This window comes from Notechis scutatus, chromosome 9 (genome assembly GCF_049901735.1).
Source record: "Notechis scutatus isolate UNSWTSFEM ecotype Mainland chromosome 9, rNotScu1.2, whole genome shotgun sequence".
NCBI classification, from domain to species: domain Eukaryota; kingdom Metazoa; phylum Chordata; class Lepidosauria; order Squamata; family Elapidae; genus Notechis; species Notechis scutatus.
In genome coordinates, this window is record NC_142017.1 from 3,661,832 (window position 1) to 3,678,809 (window position 16,978).

Genomic DNA, 16,978 nt, shown 5'->3' on the forward strand with positions numbered 1-16,978 from the left:
ATGGAAGGATTACAGTTTTGAGTGGTGTTATCAGGTTTTAATTGTTTCTATATTCATTTTTTTATCATATGTTGTTCACAATGCAAACGACACAAGCCTTGTGTTCCCACGGGCCATGTGGGCAGTGCAGCCTTGTGTTCCTGCACAGCTTGGATTAATTGCTTTGAGAGTGACATTTCTCTGTGGACCACCAAAATTTTCTCACAGACCACCAGTGGCGACCACTGCACTAGATAATAGCATAAAGAAAAATCCTTACCCAGAGCTTGGACTGGATTGCTTTCTTTTTCTTTTTTTGTCTTGTAATCCTCCAGTTAAAAATTCTCCCTTGACTTATTTTCACCAAAGCTGTCTTTTTTTTAAAAAACAAACTGCATGGTTAAAAATACCAGGATATGATATATATATATTTCAGCAACTATGGTAAAACAACAACAACGCACGAGTGCAACAAAAAAAAAAAGTGAGACAGAAAAAAAATGACAATTTAATCAATCAGCCTCTATTCCTTCAGGGGGGGAAATACTTAAAATAACCTATAAACTTTAGAAGCTTCCATCACTCTGAAATAAGCCTGCAGCACCAATGTTTATTAAAGTGACAAGCACAGTGTATTCACTTTAGAAATTGCAAAGCCGTTGGGGTTGAATTCTGGATTGTCCTCAGTCTTAAGGTCAAAACATATCCACTTTTTTCCCAGCTTAGGATCCCTCCCCGGAAAGATGGCTAGGAATTAAAATAGTCTCAGACTGAAACAAATTGTCATTTCCCACTCCCCCCTTTTTTAATATGTCTTGGGATTATTACTTGCGCAATATCCTTGAACGACCTGAACGCTTCCAGATTGTCTGAAACAAAACTGAAAGAAAGAAAGGGAATTTAGACTCTTAAATTCGAAAAGGAACCCTTGACAAAAAGAGGGAGAAAAAAGAAGAAGGAAGCAAAGAGCAAAAGAAAATAAACAAAGGCCATTTATCCAGGCAGGGGTCATTCCTTCATCTACAGGATGACTGTGCTTTTTATCGTGTCCAACTCTGGACAACTAACAATAATGAAAACCATAACTATACAAAAACCAAAATTCAAGTAAATGTAACTGCAAAACTATTGTTGAGATCCACAAACATACTATGGTTGAGATCCACAAACATACTAAAATCCTATCAACATATTGCTAGCCTTCAGAAATAGACCAGATAGGAAACGGGACCAGGTGAGCTCATCCTATTTTACTGTAAAGCTGCCTTAACTCAATCTTGCAAGTCTGAAAGTGCAAATCTCCTGCTGTCTCTTTTAACAGCCTGAGAAGTTATTCTGAATTTCCTTCTCTGTCTGTGATACAGGGCTAGGCTGTCTCTTAATCTGATCTATCCCTAGGTTACCATCACTTCTCCCGGCCTCCCAAGGTCAGTCGCTCCACACACACACCATTGTATCACCCTTCATCCCAACCCAACACCTGAAAAAAATATCCAAACATTTCAATCTTTTTGGAACAGAGTTTGGGGCCATTTAAAACTTGGTGAGGGGTGGTATAGGGCACCATCGTTTTTTCATCCCCATGCCAGAATTGGCTTGCTATCAGGATTCCAGCTACCACTCTAATCATGAGCCTTGAGCCAAACTTCAAAAAACTTCAAAGAATTCATTAGGAGCGGCATACTGGCGTGACCTGTGTGAAGCCGATTCTGGCGTACGTAATTACAGTCACCCGTGAGCCTGCTTCCCCCCAACCCCCGGGTGTGCCGTGAATCAGTTTCTCCAATTAAGCACATGCAAGGACTAGGTGTCATCTATCACGTTCTCCAATTTAAAAAAAAAAATTGTGGGAAAAAGCTCCGGTAGCTTAGCAACTATCTTTTTAAAGATAAGGTTTCTAAGTTTATTTGACGTATGCTTCTCCAGTCTGAGAACCAATACCCCCCCCCGCTTTCTTATGACAACTTGGAAACAAGTGTAGGAATGTTTTACAAGTTGACATTGTGTCATGCCCCTGAATCCGAGGAGGAAGCTGGACAGCTGACAGGGAATGGGAGTGTGGCTCCACTGGCTGTGGAGGAGGCTGGGGAAAGGCAAAGTCCAGCTGGGCAGAGCAGGGAAGAGGTAGAACAAGGGATCCCTGTCCTATTGTTTCTTTTTATTTTTCTTATATGTATCCATTTCATATATTCATAACTATGTTTATACTTATACCTGTTATCTTATAATTGCTTGAATAAATAGATAGATAGATAGATAGATAGATAGATAGATAGATAGATAGATAGATAGATAGATAGATGGAGAGGGAGTTCAGAGGAAGACCCAGGCCCACCCCTTCTTCCTCCTAGAGCAAGCAGGGAGGAACAGAGAAGGGAGCAACGTGGGTTGCATGGCTTGCGGGGGAGGAAAGGGCCCTGATTCTCTTCATTAAGCCACAGCTGGGAAGAAAGTTGATAAGAAAGACAGGCTGTGTTGCGGCAGGTTGCTGGGAGCAAATGTGACTTTATCCTGTGTTGTTGTCACTTATCTGTATTCCTGGCATCTTCCCAACCATGTGAGTTTTGTCGTGCTTTCTTGCTCCTGCCCTGCCAAGCTAATTACTTCAGTTTGGCTGGATTGGATTTAACGTTACAGTTTGTGTTGACCATATTTTGGACTTCATTCTCTGCAGTCAAAGGCTGTTCCTGGGAGAGTTTTTCTCCAGCCACAAGGTAACCAGGACATTGGGGGCAAAGTTGGAGCTAATAAAGGGGCTCTTTTTGCTTATCTGACTGTGTTGCCTTTGTGCCACGCCCCGGATCATCACAGAGTGGTTACGTGAATCTGGCTTTCTTCTTCGACTTTGCTCATCAGCAAGTTGCAAAAGAGGATCACGGGACAAGGTTGTAAGTATGAGTCAGTTGCCAAACATCCAAATTTTGATCACCTGACCGTGGGGAGGCCAGAAAGGTCTCAACTATGAAAAACGGGCATAAGCCACATTTTGCAGTGCCGCTGTGACTTTCAAATGAACTGTTGTAAATCGAGGAATACTTGTCTTTGTTTTTTTTTTCAATTTTTCTTCATCTGGCATTTATGACGTTCCGTGTGCAGCTCATAAAGATGTGTTGGAAGAAATATCCTTCTGCGTTCAGTTCCAAGTGGGGGGAAAAGACACTGGAAACATGGAGGCTGTTTGGAAAGATGGTTTAATGGTGGACAGGATCCCATGCCTTGGAGCTCCAGAGTGAAAAGGACGATCACATACTTCGAGATGTTGGGTGAAGGAGGAGAAGGAGCAAGATGCAATCTTTCCAGGTGAGATGGGTAGAGGCCTTTGTTATGTAGAATACTCTGGCCCAGGCCTTAACGGCCCACAAAGATGGGGGTGAGCCTCTGCCTCTCTGAGATTCTACTTCCCTTTTAGGGGAAATATTCTGCCTTTTTAATGTTTCCTAGGGTATTTCATTTTTCTAGGAGAGGGGTGGGTGCTAACTCCCTACAGATGGACATGAATTGGTCATCACTTGGATATACCTGAGTGTGCTCCATATGTGCCAGTTGTGACTCTCTTTCTTGCAAACTTTTTTTTTTTTTTTTGAATCCCCTTTCTCCCCTCAGGAACATTTTTCATTTCGTCACTCTGCATTTACATGCTTTGCTTTTATTTTTATTTTTGAAAAGGTCTCAGTCGCCCTTGACTTCCAAGGGAAAGAAAGTAAGGGCATGAGCCAGGAGGGAGGCATCAGAGGGGACTACTGAGCATGCGCGAGCCAACGCGCATGCTTAGTCACCACCACAAAAGTGGCGATTTCACGACGAGGGAGCGCGGCCCGGTGAGCGACAGAAACCCGTAAAAGTCGCTGCGCTTTGAGGAGGAGGATTTCGGCTCTGCCTCGCCATGGCTCGGGACGTGAAGAGCAAACTATCCAAAAACCTTCTCCGCATGAAGGTAAGAATCGTCCGTCTGAAGGTTTTCGCTCGTGCGAGCGGAGGCGAAAGCCTTCGGAAAAGGGAGGGGCCACCGCGACTCTTTCCGAACCGTTCTCGGCGGCAAACGAAGGCAAACCCGATTGGCTTCGGCTGGCCAAGAACGTGGGAAGAGCCGCCAATTGGAGCCGAGAGGCGTGGCGCCGAATGCGGCCGAAGAGTTTCGGATGTGGGCGGGGCAGGGAAACCGAGGAGCCTCGTAGACGACGTAGACGATTCGAAAGGAGCCGAGGCGCTTCGGGCTGAACGCGTGGCGAAGTCCTTCGCCTTCTGCGCATGCTCAGATCTAGAAATGATGCTTTTAAAAAATCTTTTAAGGAATTAAATTGGATTCTCGGCAAAAAATGCTTGTAGGAAAAGAATGTTTCCACCCCAAATCAGCTTCTGCTCACCTGGATTTCTTAAGGGTGCAAGGAAAGCACTCTGTGCATGATTGCAAACCTGCAATACTCTCATAGTTTTGCAAGAAAGGGGGACACTTTAACATTTAATTTTTCAGTGTTGCATTTTATTATTTATTATTAACATTTTATTTTTTGCAGCCTCAAATGAATGCAACGGGGTGGACGCACCACTTTAAGCCAGCGTTTCTCAACCTTGGGCTCTTTAAGATGTGTGGACTTCCAACTCCCAGGATTCCAACTCCCAGCTTTGCTGGCTAGGGAATTCTGGGAGTTGAAGTCCACTAATCTTAAAAGTCCAAAGTTTCCAAAAAAAAAAAAAAAACACCCACCCTGCTTTAAGCATTGCAGATTGCTTTTTAAGAAGTTTACAGCCCTTTTGAACGGTTTTACTTTGCAAGTTTGTCTTTTCTCCCAAAGTAGTTGAAGACTTTGCTAAATTGGATCTGCTGTTGGTTTAGGCCAAAATTTTTGCTGGGAGGGAAAAACCCCACGATTTCTCTGTGTCTTTGGAAGTCTCTTTCACGCTTTCTGCTTTTTCCATTTGCTCCTTATTTATTTATTTGCGTAGTACATGCACGGGGGTCCCTGCAATTTGCAAGAAGGACTCTTGGTGACTTCCAGTTCAAAAAAGCATGAAATTACATAGCCGGGCCAGCGAAGAAGAGACTAAAACTGTTTGAAAAGGAATTAAAATGATGCACATAGCGAGGAGCAATAATCACAGAGATCCAAGGTGTAGTTTAAAAATTTTTAAAGTAGAAATTAGCAGTTCGAGGGGTTAAAAAATAAGAGTATTAGAATGGATTTTTTTCTTTTTTTTTTTTCCACTTTCCTGTTTGGCTTACCTTTAATTTATTATATATTTGCACTTCATTCTAGTATAATAAGTATAACTTTCTCTTTGTTTTTGCTTTTTATCTGTTTACCTAATAGAAAAAGAAGCATGAAAATGAGGAATTTAAAAGGCAATATAATTTAAATAATGTAGTAACACTTTCTAAGGGTTTAGGCACCAGGAGATGGAGAGTTCTAGTCCCATTTTAGGCATGAAAACCTATTGGGTGATTTTGGGTCAGTCACCATCTCTCAGCCTAACCCATGCAAGGTTGTTGTTGTGAAAAATAGGAAGAGGAAGATGTGTTAGATACGTTTGCCACTTTATTTGTAAAAATAATAAAGGTGGGATACAAATAAATAAGATAATGCAATAGCTGAAATAGCAATACTAGAAGTACCGTAGGTAACTAACCCACATAAACCTCATTCAGATGTTTTACATTATCCATGGGTTCATCCCATGAGCCGGTCCCTATTCTCGATACTGTTGTAGCTTCCTAAGCAAACTCTTGGATGTCGAGGACTGTATACCTTTCGCTCTTCTCCAACTTACCAATGCAGCCATGTTGCTATTGGGGGTGCGCTATTGAGTGGGGTGTGTTAATAAAACCCCAAGCTGGCTGTTGTCCTTGGATATGTGAATTCAGTGTCGAGTTCAAAGCCGGATTAATCTTGGTTCAGTGCCTAATGAACTCCACTCCTGTTCTGTAATGGAACACATTATTCAGCCGAAGACAGGGCTGTGATGGATGATGGCTCCGTTGGCTTTTTTTTTTCTTTTTCTTTCAGGAAAAGAACATCTGAGCAGGATTGCCATTAATTTTTCAAAATATAAATACTCGTCAAATATTTATAACTCAATATCGCCGGCCCTTCATGGTTTGTTTGCTTCAAGTGGATGTCAAAGCCATTCCCTTTTTTTATCTCCGCCTTTAAGGCTGCCATTAAGTTGTGGGGTAGTATTATTATACTTTTATTCGTTAAAGTATAGTTCATTATTGTTGTTGTTGTTAGGAAAAAACAAAGGCCAAGCGGGATTTAAGAAAAACAAAAATAAACCCCGCCATTTATTTATTTTGCTTTCCCCTCTCAAGTCATCCCTGAGAGGTTACTTACTTGACGGAGATCTGACAGGTGATTTAAAACAGGTTTTCTGCAATATGATCCACAGGTTTGATAAAAGGTTGAGAGGCTTGAGTGCTCAGAATTAGCCCTCTCGGAGGGATTTGTTCAGGATTGCAGCCCTAATCCCTTTTCCATGGAAGGGTTCTAGTTCGCCGGCAACCGGTGTAGACGGCAGCGGAGTCGGACAGTGAGGACGAAAGGGAGCCAGTCAGGAGTCTGGAGAGGACTCGGACGAGGGCCCTGAGTCCGATGCAGGGATGGGGCCAGGACCATCTGGGAGTGGGGTGCTGCCTTAGGAGCCTTCAGAGTCCGGCAGCAGCGAGGCAGAGGACCCAGGGGAGCCTGTTCCCAGTGCGCGTGTGCACAGAGCTGCTAGAAGGCGAGAGCAGCTGAAGCAGAAGGGGTGACTCGGGAGTAAGGCTGGGAGGTGATTGCCCCTCCCATAAGGGATAAAAGTCAGGCCAAGATGACAAAATCTTTGCAGGAAGCAAAGTAGTTTGATAGATTCCGAATCCTCTTTGAAGCTCTGGTCTGTTTTTTTCTGGTACTTCGGTTGGTTTCTGTTATAATTGGATACTTCTGTTTTTGGCAGCATTCCACAGCACTGAAAGGTGTGTGCTTATCTTGGGGAACTGTTTAAGATAAGATCTGGCTGGGAATGAAAATAATTCCCAGTGTTGCAATAAAAGAGGTTTTGCTTTTAAAACAAGTTTGTGTTTAAATACGTTTGACGAAGCCTGGGTCAGAACAGGAAGTGAATCTCCTTCTGTCGGATCAATGGGTCTTCTGGATAGCTCAGATCAATGAGTAAACTCCAGGCTGAGCCCTAGAAACATGGAAAGCTGATGGCAGAAAAAGACCTAGGACAGGCAGACTCAGGACATATAATGGTCCATTTAGTTACCGTTCAAAGTGACACTGAAAAAAGAGACTTACGACCGTTTTCCACCCTTACGCACCATTGCAGCATCCCTGTGGTCATGTGATCAAAATCCAGACGCTTGGCAACCGGTTGATAATTTATGACGGTTGCAGTGTCCCGGGGTCACGTGATCTCCTTTTGCGACCTTCGGACAAGCAAAGCTAATGGGGAAACCATATTCATTTAAGAACTGCGTTACTAACCTAACAACTGCGGTGATCCGTTAACTGTGGCAAGAAAAGCTGTATAATAGAACCATGAGAAGAGAGTAGAGTAGAGTGGATTTGAAGAGAGGAGAACCATGAGAATAGAGAAGAGGAGAAGAGAACTATGAGAATAGAATACAGAGGAGAGGAGAGGAGAGAAGAGAGGAGAACCATGAGAATAGAGGAGAGGAGAAGAAAACTATGAGAATAGAATACAGGGCAGAGGAGAGAAGAGAAGAGAAGAGAAGAGAACCACGAGAAGAGAATTGAATTGAATTGAATTGAATTCTTTATTGGCCAAGTATAATCAGACACACAAGAAATTTGTCTCTGGTGCACAAACTCACAGTGCACATCCAAACAGCCAGTCCCAGGTCATAGGTCATAAACCGTGGTTGCAATCATTAATCAGAAGCTTCAAACAACTGATAAATCATAAGAAATTGGCTAGGGCAGCAGGAGCGACTGTCTGTTTTTCAAATCCAGCCAGTATGCAAATGATATGAAAATGAACCAGTAGCCTTCTGCTCCGTGCCGGCTTCTTCCTCCGGCTGCTGATTTCTCGCCGGCGGCTCCTTTCCCTGCAAATGGCACCTTGTGTCAAAAGTCAGAGGCAGTTGCAGCGCTGAGCTGCGGTTGCAACACACCTGGATGGGAGCATTCACTGGGGCAGCCTTTCCTTTTCCACAGCTTGCTAGGCCGTCTCTTCCTTGCCCCAGATTAAGCTCCCTCCTGGAAACACAAATAAATCATCATTTGTTACGATCTTTTTCTTTTTCTCTCTCTTAATCCTTTTGCCTAGCAGCTGTTCAAATTGGGAGCGACATAGTTTTATTGCAAGGTGTTTTTGCGTGCTTAAATCTTATTCAGGTGATTATAGCCACTGTTAACGGCTATAATAACCGTGCTTCGCTACAAAACTATGTGGTCGGGCTTAGTTTTTGGGGAGATAAATAACAGGGGGGGGGATTGTGTCTCTGCCTACCAGCAACCATTAGTATTCATCTGGCTAGGGTCCTGTCAGTGTGTGAGAGAGTTGAGGGCTGTTTGGAAACTGAAGCAGTATTTGCTGTGTGAGTAAGAAGGAGGCAGCAAGTAGCCTGGGCGTGGCTTAGCTCAACTGTTCTGTACTAAAGCTGGTTGCTGCTGTGAAAGTAAAACTGAAGCTGAAACTCCTCTGTTTGTGTTTTGCATTTGGAACAGATTTCTTTTCAGGTGGGGAGGGGGAGTAGAACTCCTTAGCATCAGTTAATAATAATATAGGAAATCCTAATGCTCTGATGGTCATTTCGAAAAATCCTTTCTTAGTGACTGTTTGTAAGTCTAAGATTGTAAGCTAAGCTCCCACAAAGTCGCTTGATGGTAAGACGGGCAGCGTGCAAATTTAATAAATGATTTTTTTAAAAAAACCGAGGTGCCTTGAAATCTTGTCTTTCAGTTCATGCAAAGGGGCTTGGATTCAGAGACCAAAAAGCAACTTGAGGAAGAGGAGAAGAAAATAATCAGCGAAGAACATTGGTTTCTGGATCGACCGGAACTGAAAGAAAAAGAGTAAGTTGGCTGCCTTTTAGTCTTTGCAGGTGTGAAAGGAGATGAGAAGATAAAAAGCAGAATTAACAGAATAACAGCATTGGAAGGGACCTTGGAGGTCTTCTAGTCCAGCGCCCTGATCAAGGAGACCCCATACTATTACAGACAAACGGCTGTCCTGTCTCTTCTTAAAAGCCTCCAGTGATGGATCACCCACAACTTCAAAACAAAACCAAAAACAAGCGCTGCCTTCTCCAATTGAAAATCAATCTGGAGTGGGTTTTTTTTTTATATATATATATGTTTCCTGCCAAGAGACTGGCTAACCTCAACTTGCTTGTTCGATCCTTTTTTTAAAACAATGATTTCTTCACAGGAGCCTCATCATAGAGGAAAGAAGTTTCGCGATGTGTGAAGATCTTTTGTATGGCAGAATGTCCTTCAAAGGGTTCAATCCTGAAGTCGAGGTATTATTATTCTTTTGGGGCCTGTAGCGTTCATTCATCCTCTTGGGGATCTGGCTTGCTAAGGCGGTTCAAGATCAGTGAAATCCCTGATCCAGTTTGTACCATATTGAAATAACTGGATGGATAGATGGATGGATGGATGGATGGATGGATGGATGGATGGATGGATGATAGATACATTGGAGGGAGGGATGGAGGGATATATTCTTACATACAGTGGATGGATGGATGGATGGTGGATGGATGGATGGATAGATGGATGGATGGATACATTCATACATAAAATGGATGGGTGAATGGATGATAGGGATGATATATATATGTGTATATATACATGATGGATGGATCAATAGATTGAACGGATGGATAGATTGGATGGATGGTTGTTACTTTTGGTTCTGATGAATTCACTACGTGTAAAAGCAAGAGAGCATTCATGAGTAGCTCAGAAGCACCTCCTCCAGTCCAGTCGCATTCATACAACATGCTTAACCTGGTTCCTGAATTAACCATTTTCTGAGTTTGGGCTCCACATGAAATATTTGAAGCACCGATCTGTTTAGAATTTAACCAGAGAGTTGAATTACAGCAATACCTCCGGATAGCGACTCTTAGTGTCTTACATTCTGCCATCAATTGACCGGTTAACAAATAGAATATGATAAGAAACTTTAATTTCTGCTTCGTCTGTGGAAAAGAAAAAATCTCAAGAGCTGTTTTCATCTTGATCCGTCAAGATTAACATATTTTTAACAATGCCAGAAATAACATTTTCGTGGCATTCTTCTTGGGGTATGAGCATCTGTGGACCGGAGAGCCTTCGTGGGCTATAAGCCACAAAGAAAGATGCTACAACTGAGCAGTTAGCCATAATAATATTCTCCGAGGGTCAGTGTGATATCAAACTTGGCCCTGGGGTCTTTCAGCTGGAAAGAAAATACTGAGGTACTTAAATGTTTGCTTTGCTTGTCTATTCATCTCCCTCATTCTTGCCAAATCGGTCTCCTTGACTTTGTTTTTTTTTTTCAAGGAACGTAATACCTAAAGTGATATTCCAGGGTTTTTGGCTTTTTTTGATTTTCAGAAGTTAATGGTCCAGATGAACTCGAGGCACAAGACAGAAGACACTGGGGAGGAAATGAATGCGAAGGAAGCTGATGTATCGGATGAGGAAATGGCTAGAAGGTACGTCTTCCCCATTATAACAGAAATAACATTGTTGAGAGGTGGGGTTTTTTTTTCTTTTCTGCCTCCTCCCCTCCCCCCCTCCAATCTAAAATGAAAGTTCTCCCAAATGACCAGGCTTTTGATGTTCGAAACACTTGTTTTGCAAGAGAGTATTTTATAACAGAAATAAGCTTTTGACCCGATGAGTTCCTTTAAAAAAAAAAACAACCCAAATAAAAATGCTTTGCTTGCTTTCTCCAGGTTACCTCGGTCAGACATCAACCCCTAGTTCTTTCTTTCTTTCTTTCTTTCTTTCTTTCTTTCTTTCTTTCTTTCTTTCTTTCTTTCTTTCTTTCTTTCCTTCCTTCCTTCCTTCCTTCCTTCCTTCCTTCCTTCCTTCCTTCCTTCCTTCTTCTTTCTTTCTTTCTTTCTTTCTTTCTTTCTTTCTTTCTTTCTTTCTTTCTTTCTTTCTTTCTTTCTTTCTTTCTTTCTTTCTTCCTCCCTCCCTCCCTCCCTCTTCTTTCTTTCTTTCTTTCTCCCTCACTCCTTCTCCCCTCTTTCTTTATCCCTCCCTCTTCTTTCTCTCTCTCTCTCTCTTTCTCTCCTTCTTGCTTTCTTTTTCCCTCCCTCCCTCTTCTCTCCCCTCTTTCTTTCTCCCTCCCTTCATTCTTTTCATTCTTTCCTTCTTTCTTTCTTCTTTCTTTCTTTCTTTCTTTCTTTCTTTCTTTCTTTCTTTCTTTCTTTCTTTCTTTCTTTCTTTCTTTCTTTCTTTCTTTCTTTCTTTCTTTTATTGGATTCACAGCCAACAAAAACATTAGAGGAATATTTATAGGCATACCTAGAGAAATCATTTCAAAATCTTTTTTAACGCATCTGGCTCTGAGAGGGACTGTAAAACAGGAGGCTGGAAGAAGGATTTTAAATTAAAAGCTGGATATCTTCAGCGGGAAATAGAGAGCCGGTTTGTTGTAATGGTTAAGGTGTTGGTCTAACTGGGAGACTGTGAGTTCTAGTCTTACCTTAACATGAAAACCAGTCTCTGGGAGACTGTGAGTTCTAATCCAACCTTAAGCTGTGAAGCCAGCTAGGTAATTTTGGTCCAGCCTCCCCCCTCCCTCTCAACCCAACCTACCTCACAGGGCTGTTGTGATCCCTCATCTGAAAAATGTTTGCAGAAATTATCCATCCCAATTTGGCGGAAAATTGTAAGGTTATTACACCATGCCTTGGTTTAAACATAAATATCTGGGGATGTTTGAGTTGGAGGAGGAGGAAGAGAAGAGGAGGTTAGGTTGAGCTAAATTTTGATAAGAACTTCTTTGCAAGGTTGATTTCATCTCCATTTGGCTGTTTTTTTGTGGGAGGAAGCTCTTTTATCTATTGAAGGTGCTGAAATTTTTCCTCTTTTCTCCTTGTTGCTCTGGCTCCTGTTTTCATTTCATAAACCTCCATTTTCGCTGTGTAAATTTTCAAAAATATGTTAAGGGCAAAAGAGTAGACTTTTGTAAAACTAAACTAGTTGAAGAATGGATGGGACAGTCAAAGGCCTGGAGAGGTTGACATGGAAAGCACAACTTTGTCTCCCCTCTCTGTCATTAGAGTAAAAAAGAAAATGAGAAACAAACAAACAAACAAAAAAAGAAATCTGAACATTGAAATCTCTGTATTTTGAGGAGAATTTCTGCTTTAAAAGAGCATCTTAAAGATTCTTTTGTGATCTTCTCAAAGGATACAACCCCGTTTGAACATTTCTCTCACATTTGCGATGATTGTTCACAGGTATGAAACGTTAGTGGGAACCATTGGGAAGAAATTCCTGAAGAAAAGAGACCGCCACGTTTTGCAAGATCCTACGGAGGTGGAAACCAAGGAGAGGAGGCCCAGCAAAATGAGAAAAGAATTTTTAAAACCCCAGGATTAATGTCGGGATATTGCATGCGTTCCTGCAAGGGACAGAAAGTTAGAATGGCATTTATTTTTTGTAAATAGCTGACTCTCCGGGAAGGGACTGGCCCTTTCTTTTTTTTCCCCCAGTACCTAATGGATGTTATACATCCTCTCTTCCCCATGTACGAACTTTTGAGGAGCACAAAAAAAGATGTAAGTGGAAACCGGTAAACAGTAGGGAAATTGTTCCTTTTTTGAAGAAACAGAATTCAAGACTTGGTTTTATCTGCTTCATCTTGGAAAATGCGTTCCTAAGGGACATGCGTTTTTAATTTTATGAAGATGTTCTCCAGGTGCCTTAGCATTATTTTTGTTAAGGAAAACATGGCTTCCCCAAAGAAAAAGAGGGTAAAAGCAAGAAAGGAAATGCACCTTTTTGCTGTAGCCTCTTTTTTTTTTAAATTTTTTGGAAAAAAATCCTTTCTTTATTGGTTCTTCTATCTAATGTATCAGCCAAACCGGCCTATTATCACTTAGAAATAAACAATAATTATGTTCCACTGCAGGTGGGGTTTGTGGGCTTTTGTGTATCCCAAATGGAAGAAGATTCGCTATACAAAATCAGAAAGAGAGATTATTCCCACGGTACAGCTAGTGTTCGACTTATGACCGCAATTGAGCTCAACGTTTCTGTTGCTAAGCTAGACCGTGGTTAAGGGAGTTGCACACCCCATTTTACGGCCTCCCTTGCCACAACTGCGAAGCAAATCCCTGCAGTTGTTAAGTGAACCATGCCGTTGTTAAGCGAAGCTGGCTTCTCCTGTTGGCTTTGCTTGCCAGAAGCTAGGAAGGTAAGAAAGGGTCATCGCAAGGGACCAGTGCAAGGGACATAAATACTTCCCAACACCTGAATCTTGATCACATGACCATGGCGAGGCTGCAGTGGTTGTAAGTGTGAAAACCAGTCACAAGTTGCATTTTTCAGGGTCATTGTAACGTCGAACTGTCATTAAACGAATGTAGGCTAACTTGTAGTCTTGCAATCATATTATTACATACTAGGTTAGAAGAGAGAACCTCTATAAAGGGCTGTTTGGTTTTCACCCATATTGTCCTCAGATCTCTTGGGATGACAAGTTCCAGCCCCATCCGGTTCCCAGAGCTGCTGTCCTCTTCCTCTCCTCCTCCCCCTCTTCCTCCTTCCTCTCCTCTTCTTCTCATCTCCTTCTCATCTTTCTCTCCTCCTTTTCCTCCTCCTCTTCTTCCTCCTCTCCTTATCCTTGTTCCCCTTCCCCTCCTCCTCCTCTTCCTTTCCTCCTTTTCCTCCTCTTCCTGTCTTCCGCCTCTCCTCCTTTTCCTCCTGTTCCTCTCCTCCTCCTCTCCTCCTTTTCCTCCTCCTCCTCCTCCTCTCTTTTTCCTTGTTCCCCTTCCTCTCCTCCTTTTCCTCCTCTTCTTCCTCTCCTCCTCCTCCTCTTTCTCTCCTCCTCCTTTCCTCCTCCTCTTCTTTCCCCTCTTCTTTTCCTCCCCTCCTCTCCCTCCTCCCTCCCCTCCCTCCTCTTCCTCTGCCTGCTCTTCCTTCTCCCCCCTCCTCCTCCTCCAACTCAAACATCCCCAGATATTTATGTTTCAGTCCTATGAAAGCTTACGAAGTGATGATTTCTTTTCTTTGAATTTACAAGCTGCTCAAACGCAACGGACTCTTCCAGCGATGCTCTTCTGTGTTATTTATACAAACGAAGCCAAATGGGTCTCCTTGTCATGCTTGATCCTTAGCGTTCGTTGCAGAAACTGGATTTTTAAGATCCAGTTCCCACAGAGGTGGATTCCAGCTCAACCATGCCCAGTTTTAACAGCCCCTGGAATGGCCTTTCTGCATTTTGACCTCAGTGCACCGTAAGCAGCAGGTGAACAACAATGGACATGTGATGTGAAAGGAAGCTTAGGAAATTTCAAGCATTATTTTAACACTTTAACGTACACGCCCGGTCTCACACAGACACACACACACATACAAACATACACTGTTGTTGCTCAGTTGTGCCTTTGTTACAATTAATTCTCCCATGTCTTACCAAAATGTGTATAAACAGAAATTAGTAGAGATTGGAAATTAAGTCTTTGCAAATATTGGCACTTTTAATTAAACTGATACCATTCTCCCCCCCCCCCCCTTCCTCCCGGTTAAGGATTTAACGGGATTTTCATTCCCTGCTCAGTTTATTAAACATGCTCTTTGCAAACTGCACCCAGAAAATCAGAATTGAAATCATGAAGACATTTTCCATTTGCAATCACTACGATCCAAAATTACGAAGGAAACAAAACGTACAGGTCCTGCTAAATATTTAGGTGTTTATAATTTCTCCAAATTATTACCATCTCCTGTGTTACACATTCCAGATTCCTTGATGGTATCTGTGCTTGGGAATATTCCCTCCCATTATATTGCATACATTTAAGGTTACAAATACATTATTTCTGATCAGGAAGATAGATGAACCAGGACAGTAGCTCTCCATCATTCCAGGACTTGATTGATGGAATATTTCCATTTTTTCTCTTTTGCTTTTTTTTTTCCTGCTGCTTCTGCTTGGGCCTAAAAACATATAAATAATTTAGAGGCTGGATAGAAGTTTTCCTGGATACAGAGGTTTTCCAGAAAAATCCTAAGCTTAATGTTAAAGAAAAAAAATTGTTTCCTGCAGCCATTCCCCGTAGAATGCATTCAACTACATTGTCTCTCTGAATTTGTCTGAATCCCTCTGAAAGCCATCTGAACCAATGGCTAATGCTGGGTCTCATAAATCATGAATTACAGCCAAGTGGTCCCTTAACGCCCTGCTTCTCGTCTTCCTCTGGAACTTCTTTGAAACATCACTCTGAATTCTATAAGGCCAAAAAGCTTCTCATGGTCCTATCGTTTTTAATTAGTTTCTTTTAACGTTTGCCTTCCAGGAAGCCCATTCAAGATTTATTTTTTTTCAGAAGGATATATTGCAACAGCTCTGAAATAATTCAAGGTAGAAACACAGTTTTTTTTCAGCATCCCATACAAGCTGTGCCGTAGCATCCTTAGCAGGAGACCATTGCCTTAGATTTAGAACAGGCTTGTAAGAAACTAGTTCGATACCCGTGCTTCGCTACAAAACTATGTGATCGGGCTTAATTTTGGGGGAGGAAAATAAGGGGGAAAATTCTGCCTCTGCCTACCAGCATCCATAGGTATTCATCTGGCTAGCATCCTGTCAGTGTGTGAGAGAGTTGAGGGCTGTTTGGAAAGTGACACAGTATTTGCTGTGTGAGCAAGTAGGAGACAGCAAGGAGCCTGGGCGTGGCTTAGCTCAACTGTTCTAAAGCTGCTTGGTGTTCTGAAACTGAAACAAAACTCCTCTGCTTGTGTTTTGCAGGTGGGGAGGGGGAGTAGAACTCCTTAGCATCAGAGTGTTCATAATAATATACAAATACTAATTATCTGATGGTCATTTCGAAAAATCCTCCTTTCTTAGTCAGCACCTAGAAGCCAAGAGGAATATACATGCCCAATTTCAAGTTTGTAGGCTTTATGGTTCTGGAGATTTTGTGATGATGCATGACTGGTATTTCGCTTTTAGATAGATAGATAGATAGATAGATAGATAGATAGATAGATAGATAGATAGATAGATAGATTGATTTGTGAGGAAAAGGCATGAAGAACAATTAACATTCACCCTATGTGCTGAAAAACGAGGCCACAAAAGTCTTAGTGCTACGGATCGTAATCATTCTTGGTGTGGGGTTTATTCCCTGTATGTACAGCACTTGCCTTGCTAGTGTCGATGGACGAGAGTTTTTCTCCTTGGTAATTCAGTGCCCAAAACACATCCTCTCCAGCAGCCAACAGCCAGATAAGCAGGAATAAACACCAGACAAACCACCAAACAAAAACAATACCCTCATCCAAGAACTGAGAAAAATACAATAGCAACCAACACTGGTAGGGCAAGCTATCTTGAGGTTTTTGGGAAAGTTATGGAGTCGGGCAGCATCAGTCTCTCTGAAGAAAGAGTGCAAAGAAGACCCACAAAAATGATAAGGGGACTGAGATACAGAAGTACAAATTTAGCAGTTACACCATTTTATCCCCCTTATTAGACTGTGACTTGTGACTTGATCAGTTCAAGTAAACCTTGATTACAGAGAATAACACAGAGGGGGACTGTAGTTTCACTACTCGGTTTCTTATAGCACGTTCTCTGACCCCTTGGAGATCTCAGGATGGCTCCTGGCAAGATATAAAGCAATAAACCCATACGTTCTAACTCAGTTAAGATTAGAATTTGCTGGGTAATTGGAAAATGAGAAGTGATTTTCAATTTGCCATTTGATGCAAAGACTATAGTGAGAATCTTACTTCTTGCAGGCATGATTTAGCAGTTTCAATCGTTGCTGTCTTGGGAGATTGCTATTCTCAACGTTGCCCAATTGTGTGCTGTATTCTCA

At 42.1% G+C, this 16,978-nt stretch overlaps 1 protein-coding gene across 1 annotated transcript; it reads left to right on the top strand.

The window, feature by feature from the left end:
- Positions 1–3,729: 3,729 nt before the first annotated feature.
- Positions 3,730–13,062, top strand: MPHOSPH6 (M-phase phosphoprotein 6). The gene is made up of 5 exons (XM_026686336.2): positions 3,730–3,913; positions 8,884–8,996; positions 9,352–9,442; positions 10,527–10,627; positions 12,389–13,062. Exons 1-5 carry the CDS (start codon positions 3,863–3,865, stop codon positions 12,528–12,530), a joined length of 498 nt encoding a protein of 165 aa, XP_026542121.1. The 5' UTR covers positions 3,730–3,862; the 3' UTR covers positions 12,531–13,062.
- Positions 13,063–16,978: the final 3,916 nt, after the last annotated feature.